Consider the following 24,976-nt stretch of genomic DNA (forward strand, 5'->3'; position numbering starts at 1 on the left):
TATATATATATTTTTTTTTTTTTTATTAAAAAAGTTTACACACAAATACTAAGAGATAAATAGAGAATTCACTCTGAAATAGCAGATTAAATAGAGGAATGTTACTGAAAATAAACAAGATAATAATGATTGATTGCATATTTCTATATTATTTTATATCTGTTGCTTTTAAATTTATATATCTTCACAAAAGTAGTGCATATCACTGTACCAATTTTATTTGTACTAGCATGTAACATTGTATATTTTTACCTTCTTAATTGTCTTAACCTAAAAGCGTATAGTAAACAAAAAACATTATTTTTATGAGATTGTTCCCACTTTCAATTAATCAGCCATAAATTTTAAATTCAGTTTATGCAAACTTCATTTTAACGAAAGTTTCAACGATTATTAAAAAATTTTCTAAATGCTGGAGTTAAACCTTAAAATTCTTGCGTTTTCATGCTGTTAATATTCAAAAGACCATAATGCCACTAATGTTGTTTTGGAAAAATTAGTTGAAGGGTGAAGACTCATGTTTACCTGTGTGAAAGGTTTGGTTTATAAAATTTTGAATGAATGACGTGAGTCTGGAGAATAGGTTTGGTTCATGGTGTCGTTGGTAATCAGGAGGGAGAAGTATTGAATTAATAGTTCAGAGAAGAGTTAAGTGATTGAAAATGATTACAAAATAATTGTTTGTTAATTTTATCATTTTTTCTTTACTTTTATCACATGCCTATATTTGAACAGTATGAACTCAGTAATAGAGATTTTTAGATTTCATAGCTAAGTTTCATTAACAAACAAATTAGGTTAATCATTATATTTCATGCTCATTATCTTTAGTATCATTATACTCATTAATCTGTTTTGGTGATTCGTTTACTTTGTTTATTTTATCAGAACAAATTATTAACTGAAAAATCTCAATTTTTAATTTAATATTAGAAATTTAGGTTAGGATTTATTTAAAATATATTCTTGAATGGTTTTTGGTATATCAGTGTCTTACTTCATGGTAGTGTGAAGTACATGGAAACTAACTTTTGCAAAAATACAATTGAAAGTTCTGTCTTTCAGGGAAATTACAGATTTTCAATTAATTTTATGACTGAACAGATTTAGGTACAAAATCTACATCTCAGTAAAGCAATAATTGAAATTTTGTAATTTTCCTTAAAAAGAGAATCTTTAATTGTATTTTACCTTAAGTTTGTAGAAATGTACTTAGTACTTGTAGTATTTAATCTTGAAACATTTATTTATCTATAAAAAATTAATTCTCAAATTAAAATACTTGTACAAACAATTTTTTTAGAATAAATCATCATAAATAGGTATTGTAAACATTAAATTTATATATTCTTTACTTCATCACTTTTTGGTATTTTTCTGGATAATATTAATTATATAAATCTGTCTAGTTCTCAAACGTTTCATCCCAAAATACTTATATTGATAAATTTTCTTTAGTTAGATGACATTCTGGCCATATATATGTTATTTTATTAAGGCTGAACAGACTTATGAATATTTTCATAAGGTTTACCTTTGAGTTTCTCAGGGGTTGTTATGTCTCTTCTTGCAATACTGAGTTCTACTTTCTGATGGAAATACCTAATTGATCTCCTTCTACCTAATTCCTTAGAACTAAAAAACCTTCCTTTTTCCTTGATCTCATTGTAGGTTCCTCTATTCATTCATTAAATACAATATCTCAACCTATTGATTATAAATACCTCCTCTAGCAAATCCTTCGTTATGTATGCTACTTCCTTTTAGAATTATCTTTCCATCTCTATTTGTCAATCTTCTTTCACATTTCTTTTTAAACAACACATTCTTTCACATATTTCTTAATCAAACCACTGCATTTATTTTAGCAATACTGCAAATGTATTTCTGTAACAACAATTACTAGTATGCATTGCAAGTGACAAGTGCGCTTTGTCAATATACAACTGAACAAATATACATAAAGACTGAACAACATAATTATTATTATGGGAATTTTATCTTGGAATAACAGAATAAAATTATTTTTTCACTCATACAATCATTCATTAATTTTATAAATTTTACATTATTCCCTATTTTAAATTAAATTCAATATAAGTTTTATGTTCATTTTAATTTAAAATTATCATAATGTCATAATATATTTGTATAACTTTGTAAATAACAATTTTCATTATTTGTATACATATTAATATAAGTTAGGGACTAATTTCAGGTATGGAAATTTCCCAAAGTAAACTTGAATTTCCCCCATCTTTTGATTTTATTATAATTTGTGCATATTTTGTTTTTTGAAATTGCCAAAAATTTTCAATAAATAGTAAAATAATATAATTTTTCTGGCATAAAAATAGCCATTTTGATTAAATTAAATTAATTTTTCAAAAACTGCATGGTTAAATGTATATGTACATGATTTTCAAAATATGAAACATTTGATAAATTTATTATTTACCAATTTTAATTTAAAATAAAATTCCCTAAGTCCTAGGTATTCAAAAATAGGTACATTTTTAAAAATATGATTTTAATATTTGCAAATAGTCTAAACTTCATCTCATATAAAACAATACAAGTTTTTTTGGCATAAAAGTCTCCTTTGAGATGAAATCGATTTATGACTTCAGTTAATTTATTTCCCTTTTTTTAAATTAATTTTTCTATGCTAAAAAAATAAATGTTAAAAATCAAATGAAGAAAAAATCAATATGATCCAATTATTTATTTTGACTATTTCACTTCAATGCCAAAATTAATTACTATTGACTTCTGGAATTTATCAAAGCTGCTACTGTTAGCTAATTACAGAGCAATTATTTACTTTAGCAACTCTAATATATTCCAAATTGCTATTTCATGGTCACGTTCTAAGGAAAAACTATAGTTGCTACCTATTAAGTAGTGAGAGTGATACCCCCCCCCTCTTTAGTGAAAGTTATCCCCTTCACTTTCAGTTCACAATGTGGAATTGGACTGCTTATCAAACCTCATAACCCAAAACCATTAGATAACAAAGATATACTTATTTAATGATCTCTAATGGCTGTTATTTATAACTTTTATCAATTTTAATTTAATAAGTTACAGTTTCATTAAGAATTAAAAATGGTTAAATGGTTACCTTTGAAGACAACTAGGTAGAGTGTTTTATCAGTTTTAATGACATGGTGTATTAGTTAATTGATGTATTTTTAATCCCATTCCTCTGAATGGAAGATAAATAAGTGAACTATTTTATTAATATTTCAATTTTGTTCTAAACTTGTAGTGCATACTGTGTTTAAATTGTTAGTTTTACATGTTATACATTTTCTTTACAGTTTTCAATATACTGACTAAAACTGAGTTGTCATTAATGTTCTAAATTGTTGTTTAACTACTTCTCACTTGTTTTGTTTTATATTGAATGAATGTTATCATCTTTTTTATTTCCTAAAATTTCTTGAATACGGCATTTTAGTCCTTTTCAGCCTGTTACTGTTTTGCATGTTTTATCACATAATTAGTGTTGTTGTTAAGTAACTCATGTTCTGATAAGGGCTCTCTCAGTATCTTTTGAGTTGTTTTAAAAATTAATTATGTCCTAATCTATAGAATTACTACTGCGTCATCCTAATCTTTTCCTCAGTTGAAATATTGGTTCAGCCATAATAGTGTTATTTGTAGTTAGTTAATTTAGATTGTAAACAAGAAAAGGTCACAAGTCTTTTTTTAGTAGTTATAATAGTACGAAGAAATGTATGAAAAAGTCCCTTTGTTATTAGATGAGGATAGTAGTCATGAAACATTCGTTAATTGGGCTATGTAAGATCAAATGTTTATTGATAATTTACTATTTAAGATTATTGCTCTATTGAGATTTAAATAAATTATTTTAATTCTGTTCAGTGACGATGAAGAAGAAGAAAAAGAAGAAGTAGAAATTGGGATTAATGGAATGACATGTAATTCCTGCGTTAAGAACATAGAGAGTAATATTGGAGAGAAGCAGGGTGTCTATTATATAAAGGTAAGTTGTTGTTTTTTTTTAATCTGTCATGATTAATTACTTCTTGATTTTGTTCCTTTAGCTGTTACATTTTCCTGTAGCAGGTAATTAGGCCATCTTATCTAAAATGGAAAGGGAACTTGATATGATTAATGAAAAATAAAATCTATGTTAACATAAAAATTCGTGGTTTCTTTATAGTTAATCGTATTAAATATGAAAATATTAATTACTTTTACATTACTTAAAGTATAAACAATATTTGGAAGATTATATAGTATGTAATTGATTATAAGAAGATAGTCATGGTGGGTGGTCAAGAAAGGTACAAAATAGGAAAACAACTATTTTTAACCCAATAAAATTTTCTTTGGTTACTAATAAACAGTTTTTTACTATCTTATATCTTTTATGGCTTCCCACCCGGACTATCTTCCTACAATAAACAGTATTTGTTTATTAAAAAGGAAATAATATAAAACTATTTAATAATTTTCCTGGTAAGTTTTTATCAAACCTGCTCAGTCCATCTCTTCCTAAATTTCCTTTAATGTCTCAAAAAAGGAAACTTTTCTTAAAAACTGAAAAAAAAAATTGAAATCATTAACCAACATCAGGAACTAGATGAGGAAATAGTTACAGAAGACCTAAACATAGCTACCAGAAATAGAGAGTACAACATAGGGTATCTATCCTTTCTTGCTAAAGTAAGCAACTACAACGCTGTGGTATAACCAGTGATTCTATACAGTGTAGAAAGGTCAATCCTGACAAAGCTGGAAAAGCTCCAGAGAATTGGAAGGAGAAGACACAAGGATTCATGTTCCAAGACCTGGAAACAATGATGAGGAAAAGACAGCTGAGATTGTACTGAAACATTTTCAGAAAGGATCTAGCAAGGATGGTAAACAAATTTTTGATTAGCCAGTAGAGGAGAGGGTAAAGGAAGATTCAGGAGGGTGGGAATATCATATGAAGGGCATCAAGATATAAACCAACTCAAGGAAAAACTTTCTCATATAAAAATTCTTGGGGGGAGGGGAGAAGAAGGAGAGTTTACAGGGAAGAAGATGGACAGAACGGAAAATGCAATGTCCTGAAAGAATAAAGAAAATGGGGAGGAAGGTAAGAAGGAAATGAAGTGATATTTTTCTTATCCTTAGTTTTGGCTGGTTTGAAAAGAAAAAATAAATTATCCAACTTATTGAAATTATTGTGCAATAACATGTTTGATAAGCATTCCAACAAAGGTCAATATATACCCTTTTAAAAGTTATTAGAGGGGTATTTCATAACAATTTTCTCAGATAAGTCAAATTCTTATTGAAAATATTGTTTTGAAATATAGAATTGAATAGTTTTTCAAAAGAGATGATCCGGGTTGCAATCAGGAAATACATATTAAGAAATACTTTAAACTATAAATTATGTTCATAGTTTATTCGACTGTTTATGGTTTAAACTATTTATATTCATAGTGTATGCTACTGTTTATAGTTTAAACTATTTCTTAATTGTTTTTATTGGCCATTACCAAGACAATCTTCTAATTCATGTTTGATCTACCATTTATAAAAAATAAGAATCATTTTTAGATGTAAAATTTTAATTTGTCCAATATATATATTTAATGAGATGTGTGTATATTAGCTTTTGATAGAATGGTTCTCAGTTCTTATTTGATTCTAATGAAATTACCTAATTTTGTTTCTTTTTTCTGGGCCTTTTGAATAGTTTATTTTTAATTTTGGACTAGTATCTAATTAGGGAGCCAATTTTTATAAAATTGATCTTTTAGTATTGAGATAAAATTTTTTAAAGTTTTGTATTAGTTTTATGAATACTAATGTAGTCTGGTATATTCTACAAGAATATATCATAGCAGCTGAAATGCTCAGTACTTAAAGCCATAATATTTGAAACTGTGGCATAAAAATTATAATCTTGGATACGATTGTTAAGGTGAATGAAACTTGAATTCAAATTGATTAAAAATCTTTTTTGATCTTATTTATTTTAATTTCTGATGTTTCTACCCAAAATGTAGTAGGTCATTAACAGAGTTAAAATATAATGAGGAAAGAGGATGTAGTCCTTAATAGAGATAAGATGGTGTTCTTGCAAAGATATGTTTGATTTATTAATACAACAAGGTTGTAAGATAAATATGTCAATGTACCTATTGTTTACTTTTGTTTATCTGGCATCTTGTAGATAAATCCACTCTTCTAGATTCCTGGAAATAATTGGCTCATTCCTATTCTGTAGATTTTTTTTTTAAGGTTTCACTTTACTCTTTTGTTGTTTTCTTTTGAATAATTTAGTTAACTGGAATTTTTAAGATCTATGCTATGAGTAGATTAATTTAAATATTCAACTTTACCTTTATATTATTACAAATTATTTTCAGTTAATTTTCTTTAGGAAAATCATGAAACATCAGTTTTAGAGGTGGCATTAATAAAATTTGAGTAAAAAAAATAATAATTAGTAATTTGAGCTGAACTTTATTTAATTTTGAAGCATTCATCAATTCCTATGCATGATTTACGAGTATACATCAAGATTGACCATACAGAATATTCAGTCTGGAACATTTAAAATCTTCTGTGATTACCAAAATAATCACATATTTTCAAAATCTTAGAGTAATTTTGATAAAGCCAAGTGTTAAAAATAGACAAACATAAATTAGCAAAACAAATTCTAAAATGAAAGTAACAAATTTATAAAATCAATAGATATATAGAATAAATACTGGTCGACGGTCCTGAAGAAAAGTTGATCTACTCCGATAGGTCAGAGGAAGATATTTTGCTGTAAAGATGTGTAGTTCACAGCTTCATAGTAATAAGGACAACTGCAACTTTCGAACTGGTCAAAAGTTTGTTGAGCAACATCTGTACTGGCTCTTTAATGCATTCCTTAATTAAATTAATTACTATAATTGTATTAAAAAAACAGTGGAGTGTATTATATAGATTTATCACAATCAACAGTCAAGATGAACAATAATCAAAATGGCCACACTGGCACTTAATGGGGACAGACAGGGTCTGATTGTTGTAACGATCAAAATTAATAGTCAAATCCATTAATAGTATTTAAACCACAGGTCAAACCAATTTGCAGACAGGGTCCGGTAATAAACTACAACAGTCAGAAACAACAATAAAAATATCCAAACAAACACACAATGTACGTGGACAGGGTTGGTAATGAACTACACCAAATGAGTTATTAGCAGCAACTCATATTCAAGTCAAAGGCCAAAAATGCCATAAAGGTCTCGTTCTGGACTGTGATGTTGACTAAAACACTCCAAATATCCAAATGTATATATACTGAATGCAGATAGGGCTGGTTAGAAACTATAACGGCAACTAATTAGCAACAACCTTTTTTTTAACTGAAGATCGTCGGCCTGTTGTCAGGGAGACGAATTAGCAACGGTTTAAGAAACCTTAGTAACTGTTTCTTTTATACTTAGTTATAATACAAATATAAAATACATATGCTTCTTTTCAAATAAACAAAAATTCCAAAGAAAATAATACAAATAAAATAAATATAATTAAATTAAACACTAATACTACTTAAATACTATTTAAAAAATTATTATTAAATGTGGTGTTTATATTAATTATTGGAAATAACTTATAAAACAAAACATTGTAAGGAGAAAAAAAATTAAAATTTTCATAATGAGAGAAAAACCAAAATAGTTAAATTTTTCTGTAATAACATCTTTACATTATCTATTTTTATTTATTTTAGTTCAATACTTCATTTAGTCTATAATATATTTATTATATTATAGTTGTCCAAAATATTTAGTCAGTTGTGCACTGCTTATCATGTTGTATTTAAGTTATTTCATTCTATTTATATGATAATTTATTATTTTGTTTACATTTTTTAGCATTATGTAATCATAATTTTTTCATTTACTAATTTTTAAATTATATTGATACTTAATTATTATTTGTTAAATTTGATTAGTTTTATCTTAAGAAAGACAACTTAGTTAAATGTTGAGTATTTAATGGTCCAGAATTTGATTAATTAATTCAGAAAAAATCCACGAATAAATCAGTTTTTTTTGTGCGGATTATTAAGTTTGATATCAATATTTTTTAAATTGTTATTATCATGTAATTAGTTTCAGTTATATTAAAAAAGGACTCTTAATAAACTCAAGTATGGCTCTCTTATTAATTTGTAGCTTACACCTAAATCTCTTTATCTCCTCTCTGTCACCTCCCGTCAGTTCTTGATTTTATTTCTACAACTCATTAAGCACTTTATAGTCTCATATATTGTTACATTTTTACATACTATAGAGTTGTTTGATTTTTTACTTTTGGGAATTCAGTTGATCATATCAGGTTATAACAGGTGTATAGGACACTGTAATAATTTGAAGAGAATATCATATTCATGGAATTTTTCAGGTGATTAATATGTATAAAACTATTGTTTAAATAAACTGGTTCAAGTTTTCATTTATTATCTTCTATCATATTTTTTGTCATTTATTTTTATTTATTACTATTTTATATATTGTTACTGTTTATTTTAAAATACTTGGTATTTGTGAAACTATTGTCCATAAATTTTTTAATTTAATATGGATGTTGATGCAATTCCATAAGTTACATCCTTAATATCTTTTCATAAGATAATAAAATGCTCTAGGGCTGGCATATGGTTAGAACTTTAATTCAGTAAAAAGATATTGGTTCAATTTAAGATGATTTGTCGATATTAAACTGAACTTTTTTAAAAAGGTTAAATATTCCACATTCCTAGCTAAGCGAGAACTCTAGATGGTGGCGAGATCTGGTTTTGAGGTTAGTCTCCTTGGCCGTTAGATCATTTCAACAAGGCCTCCCTTTTCAGTTTCTACTCTAATTGATTAAAAATCTTTGAATACCTTGAAAAAAAAAAAGTAAAATAGTGATTCTAAAATGCTAAAAAATATTGATTGTCTCATGGCTGTGTCCCTGTAGCCCAATCGAGCCTAACTCTTGAGTGTGAAATCTAGTGATAGTAAACATTGGATAGTCTGATGGACATTAGGTTTCAAACAGTAATCTTGAACTAAAATTATTCCAAACTTTGTCTTAAATTACTTTAAGGTTTGAATCAGTTATTCATGATGAGAAGATATTATTGTATAACAACGCCATATCATAAGTTAAAACATTAAATTATTTCTCAGAAAATAGATAACTTAATGATATTTTTAAAGATCAACATTTTTTTTTTTGGCAGTGAAGTTTACTTTAGCCTATCATTTATGAGTGATCCAATATGATATTATTGTTGATAAATTTAACTTTTAATCCCTGCTACTATCAAAAACAATAACTTATTTCCCAGAATCAGCTAATTTCCTCTTATTTACAGGTTAGCTTAGAAAAGAAGACTGGAAACATAGTTTATAATCCAAGAGAAACATCACCAGAAATTTTGAAAGAAGCGATTGAAGATATGGGTTTTGAGGCGAACCTTCCTGTAAGATATAAAAATGTAACTGTCAATATCGAAGGAATGACATGTCAATCATGTGTCCGCAACATAGAAGGCAATATTTCAGAAAAAATTGGTGTTATTAGCATCAAGGTAAGTGATACCTATAAGTTTTTTTTCTATTTGTTTAGAATATAGACTATCGTTCTAATTATAAAATATAAAATAAAAATTGAATTTAGTGATAATCATTAATACAAATTCTTAGATATAATTTTAAATGTTAATATAGTATACTCAATAATTGAAACAGAAAATGTACGTGATTAGAATCCCTCAGTATTATGAAGAAAACATTACTCAATTTGACGTAACATCCCTCTATAAATCAAACTAGGGGAAAGCATTAACTTTATATTTTGAAGACAACATTGTTTACATGTGTTTTAAAGAATTTGGTTTGTTTAAACCAAGAAATTGTTTATGTTAGTTGTTTACTAACAATTTACTTCTCCTATTCAGTTACAATTTCTAAGTGTCAACATGATACTATCCTGATGATGGATAAAAAGAACATTCTTTTTGAAATTGAGGAAATATCTCTTAGTTCTATCAACAACTTTAAAATATTATATTTAAAAAGATGTTATTTTGAAAGCTAGTTCCTGCAGTTCGAGGAAGAGGATTAAGACAAGTGACTTTCCTCAACTTGTGTTGTTCAGTCGCTTGGCTTTCTCATTATAGAGAGAGCAATGTTCTTATAAAAAAAATGCTCTATGTCACCAAAATGATTTGAAAACAGATGATTTTAATAAGGGTACATTTTAAAATGACTTACTGATTGTAAGTAATTTAAAGTAAAGTTAATTTATCTTTAAGAAAACGGTTATTTGAAAGTATGTATTTATTTTTTTTAAATTTCTATCAATGAAACATTTTTTTTTACTGAAAACTTACTGGAAATCGAAGTTTTTGTTCAGACCCATAGAATTCGGATTAACGAGAGTTGACTGTATTGAATTTAAAGTGTTAATTTAAATTTAATATTTCTAAAATTAAATCGATTAATAAATGTTAAAGGCTGGATCCTGATTTTACAATGTAATTTGTTGAATATATTATTTAGAGATATGTTTAAAAAATTTTAATCTTTATTATACAGTTTTATTACTTTTTTTCAGGTTTCGTTAGAAAATAAACAAGGTTATGTTACATATGATCCTTTGAAAATTGATTCCCACGCTATTTGTGAGGCTATCGAGGATATGGGGTTCGATGCAAGTTTAACTTTGATCAGCGATCAAGCAAACACTTGCAGAATATCTGTAGAAGGAATGACATGTAACTCATGTGTAAACAATATCAAAGGTAAAACTTCATTTTTATAGTCTTAATACTAGTTGCAGTTAAAATTCATTTTTTCGGCTCTCTATTAAACGTGTTTCACATTAATTAAGCCTGCGGTTGGAAAGAAAAAAAAAATCAAGAAGAACAGCCAACTTGAATTGCTTTTAATTTTAACTGTATTCATACTTACAAAAATAAATTAATAAAGTAGTGAGATAACACTAAATTAGATAGAACGAAATAAAATAACTGACCTTTTGATTACTGTTAAAAATTTTAAGATCATTTTTACTCTTAAAAATAAATCATGTGGGTATGTAAAGATTTGTTTAAATTAGTCTAATAAAAATATAATAATAAATCTTACATTTAGTAAACATCCCATCTAAATATCAAGTTTATTTGTTGTATTAAACCAAGAAGTAAGCTAACCCATTTTCATCAGTAAAATATGCTATATACTATATATATATATTTATAACTTTAGTCTGCTCTATGAGATGAGAGCAATTGAGCAAACAAGAGAACTTGAACAGCAGGTTTGATGGTATTCTTTCTTTGTCTCCCCAGCTTTTGCCTTGTTTGGTGCTGAAAGCTGTGGAACACCTAAGAGAGAAAACCGCTTGACCTTCAGTTCATGTTTTCTTGTTTAGCCGATTTCTCTCGTCTTTTTGGATTGTCTATAATAAAATCCTTGATCTACTAACTGAGTTTTTCGATAAACCATGCCTCTTTACTACAACTCTCTTTGTGTAGTCTTTAAGTTTATAAAATTTCCCATTCATGGGAGACATGGATGGAGAACATCTTTTAACGTGTATTGGTCTAGAAGATGTTGAGAAGGATGCTGACCAACTAAGAGTAAGAGTAAAATTGTATTGGACTGCGAGAGGGAAAATTGCTTAATAGCCCACTTCCTGTGGCATAGGAAAAAAAAGTTTATAAAATCCAAACCTTTACTCAAATTAATAAAGCTTTTATTTTATTCATACTTACTAGCTTAGTGGTCTGGTTTAATTTTTTTTTTTTATGTTTATCCAGAAACAATATCAAAAAGGGAAGGTGTACAGGCCATAGATGTTAGCTTAGAAAAGAAAGAAGCAATTGTTAGTTATTTTCTTAAACAAATAACTCCAGAAGCCATTGCTGAAGCAATCTCTGATATGGGATTTGATACATCACTCTTGGAAGTAAACGGTCTGAAATATAAAGGTAATATAATATAAGTAAATTAAATTTAGTATTTTCTATTAAATTTTTTTTTTTTTTTGTTTCTTCATTATTTATTACTGACTTTATTTTTACTGCAGATATATTATTAGTTGTTCTTATAAGATAGTTGTTTCATTATCAATAATGTATTCAGATATTTTAATTGTGATTGCTCCTTATTAAATGTTTTTCATAAACTATAAGAATCTGTAAATGTTAATCTTATAAATGGTTCTGTTGATTTCTTATAATCTTGGGAATTTAAACATAGAAGATTCCACGTAATATTTGTTAATAAGGTTTGTAATAATTTCAGAAAAAAGTAAAAAATTGGGTGCTGCGAATAACATTAGTAAAAATAACAACATTCCTCAAGACTCAGAAAAGTGTTTTTTACATATTAAAGGCATGACCTGTGCTTCTTGTGTGGCTGCTATCGAAAAACACTGTCATAGGATTAAAGGTTAGTATAAAAACACACTTTTTTGAATTAGCATATTTAGTAATCTGTACAGTAAGTATTGATATTTCTATTGTTTTAAAGATTTAATTAATTAAAATTATGTCCTATTATTAGAAGATAATTTTTTTTTTTTGGCAGGTGTTCATAGCATTGTAATCGCTCTGTTAGCTGCTCAGGCTGAAGTAAAATATGATTCAAGCATTATAAGTCCTCAAGACATAGCCAATTCCATTACTGATTTAGGTTTTCCATCGTCTGTTATTGATAAAGGAGGCTCTGGAGATGGGCAGATAGAAGTTATGGTAATTTTTTCTCCTTATGTTATGAAAATCTATCTGTTATCCTTCATGGTTTGTTCTCTAAGCTAACTACTAATTCACAGCAGGTTAATACTTTTTGTATTACATCTCATTTAATGTAATTTATCAAATTTTACGATTTATTATAAATTATTGATTAATTAATCTTTAAATACAAATAATTTTCAGAACTTAATTTGTAATATTTTAATGGTGAAATCCTTGTAATAGTACTTTTGATTTTTCGGCAATAATAATCATCTAAGAAACAAATAACCAATCGAGAAAGTAAGAATCTTACTTATCATTAATATTTTTTATTTGTTTACGATAAATATTTTGATGTTACTTAACCTAAATACCTGTTGTTTTTTTAATTATACCCTCTTTTATCTGAAATAATATTTTTCTGATATCAGTGTATTAATTTTTTAAAAATCATTTAAAAAGTTTGGTTAAAAAAAATGTTATTTGTGAGTAAAGCTGGGCTGTAGTGAAAAATAGTTTCTGCTAGAGATGTTTTAGTTAGTATACAATTTTTCAAATACTATTTATATATATTTTTTAATATTGCTTTTTCTCTATATCCTGCAACTTGATTGGATTTTATTAAATTTTTTTTTCAGATCGGAGGAATGTCTTGTTCATCTTGTGTTAACAAAATTGAACAACGGGTGAAGAAGTTAAAAGGAGTTATTTCTGCTTCTGTAGCTCTTACTACGCAGAGAGGGAAATTTACATTCGATCCTGGTGAACTAGGACCCAGAGATATTTTAGAAACTATTGAAAATTTAGGGTTTACAGCAAGTATTCTCTCTAATAAAGATAAAGAATCAAGATCATATTTAGATCACAGGTTGGTTTAACTTAGACCACAGTTAGGATAAAATTTTCATATATACAATATTTATTTATCAATGGTTCATTCATGAATAAGGATGTTTCCATGGCAACTTTAGCTATTATTTTCAACTATACCCAATTTTTTCCCATCTCGGACAGACTTATGTAGTTATGTATTATTTATTTTTATACATTACTAATCATGATATTTAGATTTATACCTGTTGAAATTACATTAAATTAAATTATCTATAATGATTTTTTTTTTTTTAAATGCTCTAATTCCAACATTTTTAAAAATAAAATGTTATTACAAATTTTATTTTATTACTGAAAATAGGACTTAAAGTGCTTGCTGTTGAGGAGATTTTATATTTGATATAATACTTTTTATAAATATTATTTATTTAGTTAAATTTAATTATTTTCCTTCATTCCTTCTTATGATGCATACAATTTTATTTGTATCTATACTTTAGTTTAAGCCTGTTTATTTTACTTACAGATAAATAGAATAGATAATATTATTTTATTACAATTGCTGTAATACTTAGTATTTATTTCTTAAATTAGTGTAATTTGTGAGAGTGAGTAAATAAATAAATAAATGTGGTGCTGTGATACCGCAGTATGGAAAAATAAGAAAATAATGTTGGTCTAGTGACTGAAAACACATGACCTATGGGTACTGGATTAAAATTATTGATGTGGAGTTCGGATTTTGGAAAATTAGAGAGGCAAAAATAACTTTCTGTAATCGTTTTCTAGATAATGTGTAATTCATAACAGCGCACATGCTATGTTTCTTCTGGATTTATGTAGTTTATAAATTAGGAGTTGGTAAATAATCGAATAAAGAATTTATGTTAATATATGTAAATTAGATTAACAAGAGAGACAAATGAGGATCCAATATTTGGTCTCAAAATCAATTATCATTTTAAGGACTTTAACCTATAGTTAACTTGTAACTTCCTATTTTTTTTTTAAATTAATACATGTTGATTAATACCATTTTCCATTTAGAAAATATGAGCTTAAAAAAATATATATTTTTATACATTGGCAAATTGTAGTAGGTTTGCTCATTCTATAATTTGAGAAAAATTTTACGGTTTTATTTTTTTGTAGATTAACTCTTTTTCATTTTTATGATATTAAGATTTTTTTATGGCATTGAGATATTTTTACTTTTTTTTTTTTAATTGTGTAGTATGACAATTGTTTTTAGACTTTGAAGTCAGATTCAAAATAAAAAGCTTTTAAACACTATGAATATAATAATGGTCATTCTTTGTATTTTTTAAAAATATTCCCTCAGAATTTTTGTTGCTAAACTATGTCCGAAAATGTTTTTTCACCAAAATCCAAGCATTATTATAAAGAGGTCTTAATAAAATTTTGGAAGTCAGAAATAATTACATAAGTATCCTACAAAACGATGATTGAGATGAAATGCCTCTAGAATGATGCATTGGCATGTATTTTTAATTAGTATAAAAAATTATATCATGGCTAAAGCAAAAATTTTTTTTTAAAGATATTGTTACTTTATTGTTTGAATACCCTTGAATTATTGTAAATAAATTATTAATGTTTTCTTTTAGAGATGATATAAACAGATGGAGAAGATCATTTATTATATCCTTAATATTTGGTGGGCCTTGCATGATTGCCATGTTATATTTCATGGCGGTTATGTCTCTTGATCATGAAGCTCATAGCAATATGATATATCTGTGTCCTGGTTTATCTTTGGAAAACTTTATAATGTTCATTCTGTCGACACCTGTTCAGGTTAGCAAGTCTTATTCAGTTTCCCTTCCAAATGCTTTTTCTTTTTATGCTGTATTTTGTGTAATTATTTTAGTTTTTTGGTGGATGGCACCTCCACGCTGGAGCATTAAAGGCACTGAAGCATAGAACAACTAATATGGATGTGCTAGTTTCCATGGCAACTACTGTATCTTGGGTGTACTCAGTAATTGTCCTTGCAGTAGCTATGGCTTACCAACATCGATATAGTCCTCAGACTTTTTTTGATACGCCTCCGATGCTTTTCGTTTTCATATCTCTTGGGCGTTGGTTAGAGAGTGTCACAAAGGTAATTATTAAATTTTGAAAACTATTTTTTGTTTATCCATAAAAATTTATTAAGTTTAAGGATATTTGATTTGTATTAAGTATCATTGTGAATTAACTATCTCTGTGTAGTCTTATTAGTTGCATCTCTGACTACTGTGAACCGTTTAGATATGAGCTTGATTCTCAGACTAAATTAACTCTCATCAATTCTAATTTTGAAGGTCTGCATTACACTACCATGAACAAACTTATGAGAATAGAATTACTAACTCCGAGTGGGAGATGTCTTAAGAGATATATTGTAACCTGTGTTTCTAATCTTTCATGCCATTTATTCACTGAGGTTCGGCATGAAAATTCAGTTAAAAGAAGCAATGTTCCTATCAAATCTGATTTTACACTGAATTCTAGGAGGCAAATAATTTGTTCCTTAAATTTGAAGAGATAAAATTTCACTCGAATTATTTCCTATTGTCTGAAAAATGTTATCGCCTTATTGAGTATAAAAATTGTAGCTTGAAACAGTCCATCAGGGTGTTTCTATGGAACAATACATGCCTTCAAGAGATGGAAACCAAAAACTGCATGAATAGACAAACTAAAGAAAGCTACATATATATTTATTTTTTGTCTTTCTAATTTATCATTCTATTTACAGGGTAAAACATCTGAAGCCCTTTCAAAATTATTATCTTTGAAGGCTACTGAAGCATTATTGGCCAAAGTAGGTCCAAATCTGGAAATTCTTCAAGAAAAAACTATCCCTATTGATTTAGTACAGCGTGGAGATGTGCTAAAGGTAAGATACAGATATCGAGTCATTTTTTTAATTCTGCTTAGTTTTAATTTGTTAAATTTAGAATATTTTTTCTGTTTTTTATTGTTTATCCTTTGATTACTGAATTTTATTATGTTTTGCTTATGTTATTATATTGCTAGTATTAGTTTTATTATTATAAATTAGTGAGATAGTTTACAGCATATAATGTGTTTATGTATTGTATTGTAATATTAAAGTATAGTTTCTTTTTCATGAGAATTATACAACAAAAAATATTAATTCAGCTTTATCATTCAAAGTCGGCAACTTTAGAGTGGGTTACTCAACATGTCATAAAAAAGGGATCCTCCTGGAATTAACTGTAATTAAAATTGAATTGTTTTAAGTTTGAGAGTAATTAAAGTTCTAATTATCAGTAGTAATTAGTATTTTATTATAAAAACCTTACTTGATAACCTTTATCATCATTGGAGCAGCAGTTTCCATGATGTTTATCAAAATTAATTCACACAATATTGATTTTTTGTTATTTTGAAGGAAATGGTTTTTTAAAAACTTGAGAATTATTAAATGTGAAGAGCTCTAGTGGAACTCGTATTTTAGCAGATTTACTCTACTTCAAATAATGTTCTATGAAGTTTTTTAGTGTTGATAGTTTCTGGAGCTCTGAAAAAAAATGAATGAAAATGTTGGATTTTTCTCGAATAAAATATTCTTCAGGGAGCATGCAACTTAGTCTTCAATATTTACTTTTTAATAGCATAAATTGTATCGCTTATATAGTCTAAGTAAAAATTGAATCTTTTTCTAACAGAAAATAACACACAATTTTTTCTTTACGTTAAAGAACTTGAAAATGAGTTTTATGTAACTTCTGAAACATCCATCATTTTTTATTTCCCCCTACCATGGTTGGCAGAGTCATCAATTTTGACTCTTTTTCTCCTCTTGGACCAGAAGTGAGCCCATGTTTAGTTTTTCCTCAGAACATTCTTGATCCACAGTCGTCTTTATCAATTTGATCAGCTCTGGTATGTAATATTGATGTTGTAACTCATATTTTTAATAGAATCACAGAACTTGATAAATTAAATGTTCAACTCTACAAGATAGATAACATTCATTAAACAAAGTTGATAGACTGCTTCCTTAACTGTCTTCACCAACCTCAACAATCCAGCTGAAACTTCCTGAAACTCCCTCCATCAAAAATCCCAATTCGTCATTTCATACCACATACAAGTATCAATAATCAATCAAAATGTTATGCTTTCTCATATTAGTGTTAAATTACTATTACTCTGGATTATTAATATACTATGTGTTATTGAGAAGGAAAATATTCTAGTATGTAGGTAATACTTGAACATTTTTTCATCACTACCGTATCTATATAACTTTATTGAAAGACTATTTAGTTTAGTTTATAATGAAAATGAAAATAAATTTATTGTTAAATTATGGCCAATACATGGTTATTATGATATTTCTATTTGAAAATAGTTTTGTTAATCTAGCTTATTGCTAAGTTATTCGTAAAGGTTAGTGATGAAAATTATTTATTAATTCGCCTAAATTATCAGCGCTAAGTTAGTTGTCACAGTTAAAAATCAATTAATAACTAATCAGAATGAGATGTTTTCAAAGAAGATGGAAGGGGAGTTATGGGGTTCGGTTAGTAATTAAACAGAAAATTATTTATTCGTGCTGACGTTTCGACCTGAATTTCAGGTCTTCATCAGGGAGTAAAGACGGAGATTCTGGCTAAACTGTTTTTACTAAGTTAAAATTTTTTTTTACTGAGTTTAGCCAGAATCTCCGTCTTTACTCCCTGATGAAGATCTGAAATTTAGGTCAAAACATTGGCACAATTAAATTTTTTGTGTTTATTTGCTGACCACACCCCCCGACCATCTTCTCCACAGATGACTAACCAGCATTTTAGAACTTACATCTCAAGGTTTGAACTCTATTATTTATTTCGATCTCTGAAAGAATGATGTCTTGTTATTTTTCAACCTCAATAACAACTAAGTAATGCTGATTATAAATAATGTATTGCTAATTAGCAGCCTATCTCGAGGAATCTTAATACTTTATTATTAAACTAATTAGTAATTGTTATTGTTAGTTTATTAATGGATAATTTTTATATTTTCAATTGTTTTGTTTTTCTTTTCTGTCATATATTCAATTTAAATTTGACTGTTTGATAGGTTTTGCCGGGGTCAAAAGTACCTGTGGATGGAAAAGTTATTTATGGTAACTCTACCTGTGATGAATCTCTTATTACGGGAGAATCAATGCCTGTACAAAAGAAAGAAGGTAAAAAAAGAACCTGTAAATGTTTGAGAGTACAAAAACAAATATTTCTGAGTCTAATTTTGGGTAATATTATTTATTTGATATACATTACATTTTGACTCTCATTTTTATTTTCTAGGTAGCTTCTTAATTGGTGGTTCAATAAATCAAAATGGATTAATTTTAATGACCGCAACCCATACCGGCGAAGCTACGACCTTGGCCCAAATAGTAAAACTCGTTGAAGAAGCACAAACTAGTAAAGCACCCATTCAGCAACTTGCTGATAAAATTGCTGGTTTTTTTGTGCCAGTTGTTATATTCATTTCATCTTTAACAATTGTCATTTGGGTGACTATTGGTTATTGTGACATAAGCTATCTTCCATTTACCGTAAGTAGATATTTTTTACATTTAATTATTATAAATACTTTTTTTTTTAAACATATAATTTTTGAAAAGTACTTAGTTGCAGATGAATTAAAATTACAGTACAATCTTGAGAGTCCAATATTCAATAAGTGTGTGACGTCTAAGTATGAACATTTTTACCAGTCGTAGCTGGGAAAACGGAAGGGAGGGGATTGTTTTCACTTACAACATTTTCCATTTTCATACCATTATGGTGAAACAACATCGTGTTAGTTACCTTTAAAAAAAAAAAATTAGAGCCTGTACCACTACAATCAAAGAAGTGCCATGGGTACTTTGTAAGGAAGCACTGTTTCTTGAACAACAGTTGTACAAAGAGGTGATTTGTTCAATCAACCCCCAGGTTTTTCCCCAATTAAGGATACCCTCCTTATAGAGGCTGGGTGAGCCCAAGGAGGGCTCCTGAACTCACAGTATTTAGTCAATGCTACAGTAATATAATTTATTTATCTATTACCCTTCTACCAACAGCTTCCTTCTATCCATACAAAAAGACCTTGTAGTACAGCTAGTTCTCCTTGGTCATCAGCTGAGGGAGATTGCTCTCCGTCAGAATGTAGAGCACTGCCTCTCTCGTCAGCTTTGTTCTCAGTACCTCATAGGCAGGCAGTACAGGCAAGTATGACATACATGTTAGTCTCCGGACACCAACAACTTTGGCATAAGGGATCCTGTTAATGTTTATGTCTAGCTTAGAGAACCCCAAGCCCTGTGATGTGCTGTAAGACCCAATAGTGAGGGAGGAGGTTCAACTGAATAAATAATCATCTACCATAGCCATGTTCAAACCCAGTCCTGGAAGCTAGTAGCACAGCACCTTTCTCACTGAGTTTCCCCGCTCCTTGTTGATTACATATAATGGTTATTATGTTTTCTTAATAAATAATTAGTTACAAATTTATTATTGTTTTGGACTTTAATTCCTTATTCACATTGTTTTAATAGGACACTATGTAATCTGGAATATTTGATAATCCAATAACTTATCAGTTTTTTATTTCTCTGATTGTCTTGATTGGGTTGCACTTTTTTTAAATTACTTTTTTATAGTTCTGATGTGCTATTTTAGTACAGCCAACATTTGCAGAAAATTCTCCCTTTACAGGCATTATTAGATGAAACAAATTCATTTCATATATTTTTAAATTCCAGGAACAAGATAAACAAAATTATGATGAGTATGAGCTAATATGGCAGTTTGCGTTCCGTTGTGCACTTAGTGTACTGGCAATCGCTTGCCCATGTGCCTTGGGCTTGGCGACCCCAACCGCTGTAATGGTCGGTACTGGTGTCGGTGCTCTCAATGGAATTCTCATTAAAGGAGCTGAAACTTTAGAAAATGCTCACAAGGTATAATTCTCAAAATAATTTATTTATTTTCAAATTAAATGTTGTCTCTCAATGATATATTTAACATAATTTATATTTTAGGTTAAATGTGTAGTTTTAGACAAGACAGGAACCGTAACATATGGAACTCCCATGGTAAATAAAATTAGTCTTTTTGTGTCTCGATTTGAATTCCCTTTGGAACAGTTGATATCTATTATTGGAACTGCAGAATCTAACAGCGAACACCCAATAGCTTCAGGTACATGATGGTTATAAATATAAATCAAAGTTGTGTTGGAATATTCATAACTGTTGTTACAGTTCACTGTTTGTTTATTTATAAGTTTTAGAATATCAGCTCATGAATAAGTTACTCTCTTAAACTATATAATTTAATCTTTTTTTCTGGTTTTGAGGTGTTGACTATTGACTTTAGTTTTGTATAGCTTATGAAAATTTATATTATAAAGAATTACTATTCTTTATGCTATAAATTTTCTTTAACTATTGTTACTAGCAGTATCCGGAAGGCCTTGTAACTGACCCCTTATCTACCTTCCAAAAAATCCTTTTTTTATGTAAAAATATTCAATTAATTTTTTTAAATTTTATCTTTATGCTAATAGATACACAATATTTTTGGTTTTGGTTTTGTTTGTAAGTATGTATATATATTCCTTTCTTGCTTTGGTAAACCAACTCTGAAGCAAACAATATACAAATATCTGAATGAAAGAAAAAGATTTTTTAAGTTGAAGTCAGTAACATGTTGCCGCATGTGTGAAAATGTAAACTGGTGTTATTATTTTGTGTTTACTCTTTCAATAGAATTTTGGACAGGCTACATTTTTCTAAAACAAACAATATTTAAAATACTAAAAATCTATTTTACGGTAAAAAAATCCTACTGTAGTGCACGAAAAGAAATGTTAATACATGTACAAAGGCCTTTGTTACTGTTTACTTTTTTTGTCGACCAAACATCAATTGTAATTCAAACACACTATGAACTCATTTTAAGAACCCTTAACCTTTTTTTCTCTTGTATAATATTATTTTTTGTTACGATATGAGGTAATCAAAACCGGGTTTGGAAAAAAGCTTAGTTAATTATCAATTAATGAAGTAATTTTATAGTCATACTTCAAATATTAAAAGAAAAAGCATTACTGGTGTAATGAGAGCTAGAATAAATAAGATGTAAACAAAAAAAAATTTAAAGCATTACTGCATTATTTAAGAAACTAATTTTATTTTTTATTATTATTCTGCTTTTTTTTTTTGTTGCTTAGCAATTGTCAAATTTGTGAAGAACACAATAAATGGAGAAATCACTGGTAAATGTGATAATTTTCAAGCCATACCAGGTTGTGGTTTGAAATGCTCTGTGTCCCATCTTAACCCAATGGTTTCGACTGCTTCGATGAGCAAAAAAATTAGGGACTTCCATGACATGTAAGTATTATGATTTTATTTTAATTATATTGGCATTAATGTTTATTTTGAAACAGATTTCAGTTTAGGTTGTAGTTTAGTGATTGTTTTCAAAAATTCTATCGATGAAATGAATATATTGATTTGATTTCCTCTTCTAGGCATTAAAGTAATACAATCAGTCAGTATAATAATTGAAAGTCATGATTTATGTTGTTATTTTAACACATAATTCTTACCTTAACTGTCATTTAATCCCCTCCCCCCTTGGGGTGGGTTTAATTTTACAACAGAATCCATTATCTATTTTTATCTTATTATATTTTTTATATTGCAATATGTCAATCCAACATATTTTCTGTTGGAACGAGTGTTCAAAAATACATGTATGTATATATATACTTGTACACTACACATATGTATACATGTACATGTACCCTACACATAACAAAAAATGTGAAACATTGCTATTTTTTTTAAATATATCAATAAGTATTCAACCTGAAATACATAAATTGTCCAATATCTTTGCCCAACAATTTTTGAGAAATTCTTTAATTGAAGGAAAAAATTATTTTCAAATTGAGGTTCCCATAGATTTACTATATTTTTTTTTTGTTATTTATTTATTTTTTAGACCTCACGAAAGCGCAACATTTGAATTAAATGGAGTAGTTGTAGAATATGTCAACAGTCCATCAACTGCATCTCAGTCACAACAATATGGAAAACTTCTCAATATTGATCAAAACGACTCTGTTGAGTCTTCTGAATTTGAGGTAACCATCCCAGATTCCTATTAATTACTTTTACGATGAGGAGATAGTCAGGGGGGTTGCGGTCAGAAAGTTAACAAAAACTTATTTATTTGTGCCAATGATTTTACCTTGATTTAAGACCTTCATCAGAGGTGCTAAGGAGAGTTTCTACTTTAGATTCTTTAATTGTCCTGCTGGAGCATTCCTGATGAAGGTCTGAAATTCAGGTCAAAACGTCAGCACAAATAGATAAGTTTTTGTTTATTTTCTGCACCCCCGACCTCTTCTCCTCATCATAACAATCTACGGTCAACTAATAACTCCTCATTAATTACTTTTACGTGTTTTTACTAGTTGCTTATGCACTTAAAATATTCATAAATCGGCCTAATATTAAGCTATATCTAAGTATCTTTTTTATATTTTTAGGTATTGATTGGAAACAGAGAATGGATGACAAGAAATGGTATTACTATTCCTTCTGTAGCTGATTTCTTAATGTCTTCCGAGGAAGAATTAGGTCATACTGCAATCCTGTGTGCAGTGAATGGTATTTTTCCTTTTTATTTTTTTGTTTTCTTGCTAGCAAGATGTTTAGTATAGGATTTTACTTCAATGTGATAATTTAATAAGTTAAACAATTTAGTAGACACCCTTTGAAACATCTCAGTTCCCAATGTAAAATTTGGGTTTTTTACTTACTATTCCATTTTATTAATTCCTCAGATATTAATTTTATTTGCAAAACCACTTTGCTCTCTTACAAGAATAGTGTGTTAAATGGAAAACTGCATTTAACATCGGTAAGCCAGTGCAAATTACATAACTTCACTGTTTTTTTTTCCTAGTTTTACTCCTACCTGCCCATTTCCGGCATTGATTACATCGTGGACTATGTCCTGTTTTCCTTCATCAACAGAGTTTGGCTCTGACTGAGACTGTTAAATATCTTGAATTAACAACTGATTTGAAGTCCTGACATCAAATTAATAAGAGAAACACTTAAGTTATGACTCAAAATATTATCGTATCTTTTATTAAATAATCAAAATTACCACTAACTGAAAAACTCAATATTTGTAATTATCTATTCCAGTATGGAGTTAAGGTTACAGATATGCTAAAAATAAAAAATTAAAAAATACTTCATACATACCATCCACCATTAATCTATGAACTGGTGACACTTGATTTACTTGCTAACACACTATAATGTTTACAAAAGGTTACAAAAATACTTACTGGAATAAGTATTTCCTGAAGTAATTTGCTAATTAGAGTTTGTTATTGAGTGTTTTCATTGAATGATCTTTACCTACATGACATTTTTATCATCTAGACCTGGCCACTTTTTAAGTAATAAATAAATTAAAGGGTTTTTCATCTAATGATTATTATTTGATGAAATAATTTCAATGGTATTTATATCTTGAAATGATTATTCTTTGAAGTAAAGCAATTTCTGGTATAATACTTAGAATTCACAAATAATGAAGATAAGTGGGGTTGCATGGTGATAGTGAAAGCTATTGTAGGCACTATTATGGTGTAACCTTCATATTGTCAAGATTTGCATTGAATCTACTGTCTTTGGAATATTGTTGCACTGAGTACGGCATGATAATTGGAGTGTATGTAGTGGCTGTGGGGCTATAACAAATTTACATTTCACTGCCATGGTTTAAACTGCATGATAGTTGTCATCATGACAGTATGGATGTAAACTATTTATGTATAATGTACTTATCTCCTACTATAATATTATAATTAATCTCCAATATTCATGAATTCTAAATGTTATTTCAGAAATTGTTTTATTTCAAGAAGTTAATACAGGTAGTTATCTAATTGAGATTTTGTGAAACAACCCTTTAATTTATCTAATAAATACATTATTTAAAAAATATCACTTTTGAATCAATTAGCACTGTAAAAAAAATTAAACATTAAATTAACAATATTTTTTAATAATTTTATAAAAAATATCTAATTTTTTATTAAATATTTTTTTTTTATTATTATTTACAACTGTATAGAAGTATATACAAGTAAATTTGCTGTAGGTGAGATAGTGACATGATACAAACATGTGGAGAATCTACCCATTGATAGAATACATAATGACTTTTTTTTTAAATTTGTCTACTTATACTCGATAGGTAAGTTTGTGTAAGGATTACCTAAAATAGTATGTTAGGATTTGATTAAGATGTTCAGGCC

At 28.1% G+C, this 24,976-nt stretch overlaps 1 protein-coding gene and 2 long non-coding RNA genes across 8 annotated transcripts in view; 1 reads left to right on the forward strand and 2 right to left on the reverse strand.

The window, feature by feature from the left end:
* LOC136796584 (uncharacterized) overlaps window positions 1-1,862 on the reverse strand; it is a 16,252-nt gene extending 14,390 nt beyond the window's left edge. The window contains exon 1 of the long non-coding RNA XR_010844330.1: window positions 1,535-1,862. This is a non-coding gene — a long non-coding RNA (uncharacterized lncRNA). The remainder of the gene's footprint in view (window positions 1-1,534) is intronic.
* Window positions 1-24,976, forward strand: part of ATP7 (copper-transporting ATPase 1) — a 42,253-nt gene that overhangs the window by 10,166 nt on the left and 7,111 nt on the right. For 3 of the 6 annotated variants that reach the window (XR_010844329.1, XM_014429643.3, XM_014429642.3), the window contains exons 2-18: window positions 3,892-4,012; window positions 9,404-9,619; window positions 10,648-10,834; window positions 11,855-12,025; window positions 12,342-12,488; window positions 12,627-12,790; window positions 13,414-13,643; window positions 15,238-15,427; window positions 15,501-15,734; window positions 16,374-16,514; window positions 18,713-18,821; window positions 18,940-19,193; window positions 20,385-20,582; window positions 20,664-20,823; window positions 21,857-22,019; window positions 22,636-22,777; window positions 23,186-23,306. Coding sequence is in view for 5 of the 6 variants with exons in the window: in XM_014429643.3 (XP_014285129.1) it covers window positions 3,892-4,012; window positions 9,404-9,619; window positions 10,648-10,834; window positions 11,855-12,025; window positions 12,342-12,488; window positions 12,627-12,790; window positions 13,414-13,643; window positions 15,238-15,427; window positions 15,501-15,734; window positions 16,374-16,514; window positions 18,713-18,821; window positions 18,940-19,193; window positions 20,385-20,582; window positions 20,664-20,823; window positions 21,857-22,019; window positions 22,636-22,777; window positions 23,186-23,306 (2,948 nt within the window). In the remaining variant the exon portion in view is untranslated. Of the gene's footprint in view, window positions 1-2,959; window positions 3,141-3,419; window positions 3,808-3,891; window positions 4,013-4,997; window positions 5,117-9,403; window positions 9,620-10,647; window positions 10,835-11,854; window positions 12,026-12,341; window positions 12,489-12,626; window positions 12,791-13,413; window positions 13,644-15,237; window positions 15,428-15,500; window positions 15,735-16,373; window positions 16,515-18,712; window positions 18,822-18,939; window positions 19,194-20,384; window positions 20,583-20,663; window positions 20,824-21,856; window positions 22,020-22,635; window positions 22,778-23,185; window positions 23,307-24,976 lie in introns of those variants that run through there. The other 3 variants (XM_014429645.3, XM_014429644.3, XM_067050682.1) reach the window with 3 other exon arrangements.
* On the reverse strand, window positions 4,011-4,849 carry LOC106686375 (uncharacterized). Its single transcript, XR_001344007.2, has 3 exons — window positions 4,653-4,849; window positions 4,509-4,572; window positions 4,011-4,113 (listed from the first exon to the last, which is right to left on the reverse strand). It is a non-coding gene; the product is annotated as an uncharacterized lncRNA (long non-coding RNA).

Source organism: Halyomorpha halys, unplaced genomic scaffold (assembly GCF_000696795.3).
Source record: "Halyomorpha halys isolate HHAL.00 unplaced genomic scaffold, Hhal_1.1 Scaffold813.1, whole genome shotgun sequence".
Lineage (NCBI taxonomy): Eukaryota > Metazoa > Arthropoda > Insecta > Hemiptera > Pentatomidae > Halyomorpha > Halyomorpha halys.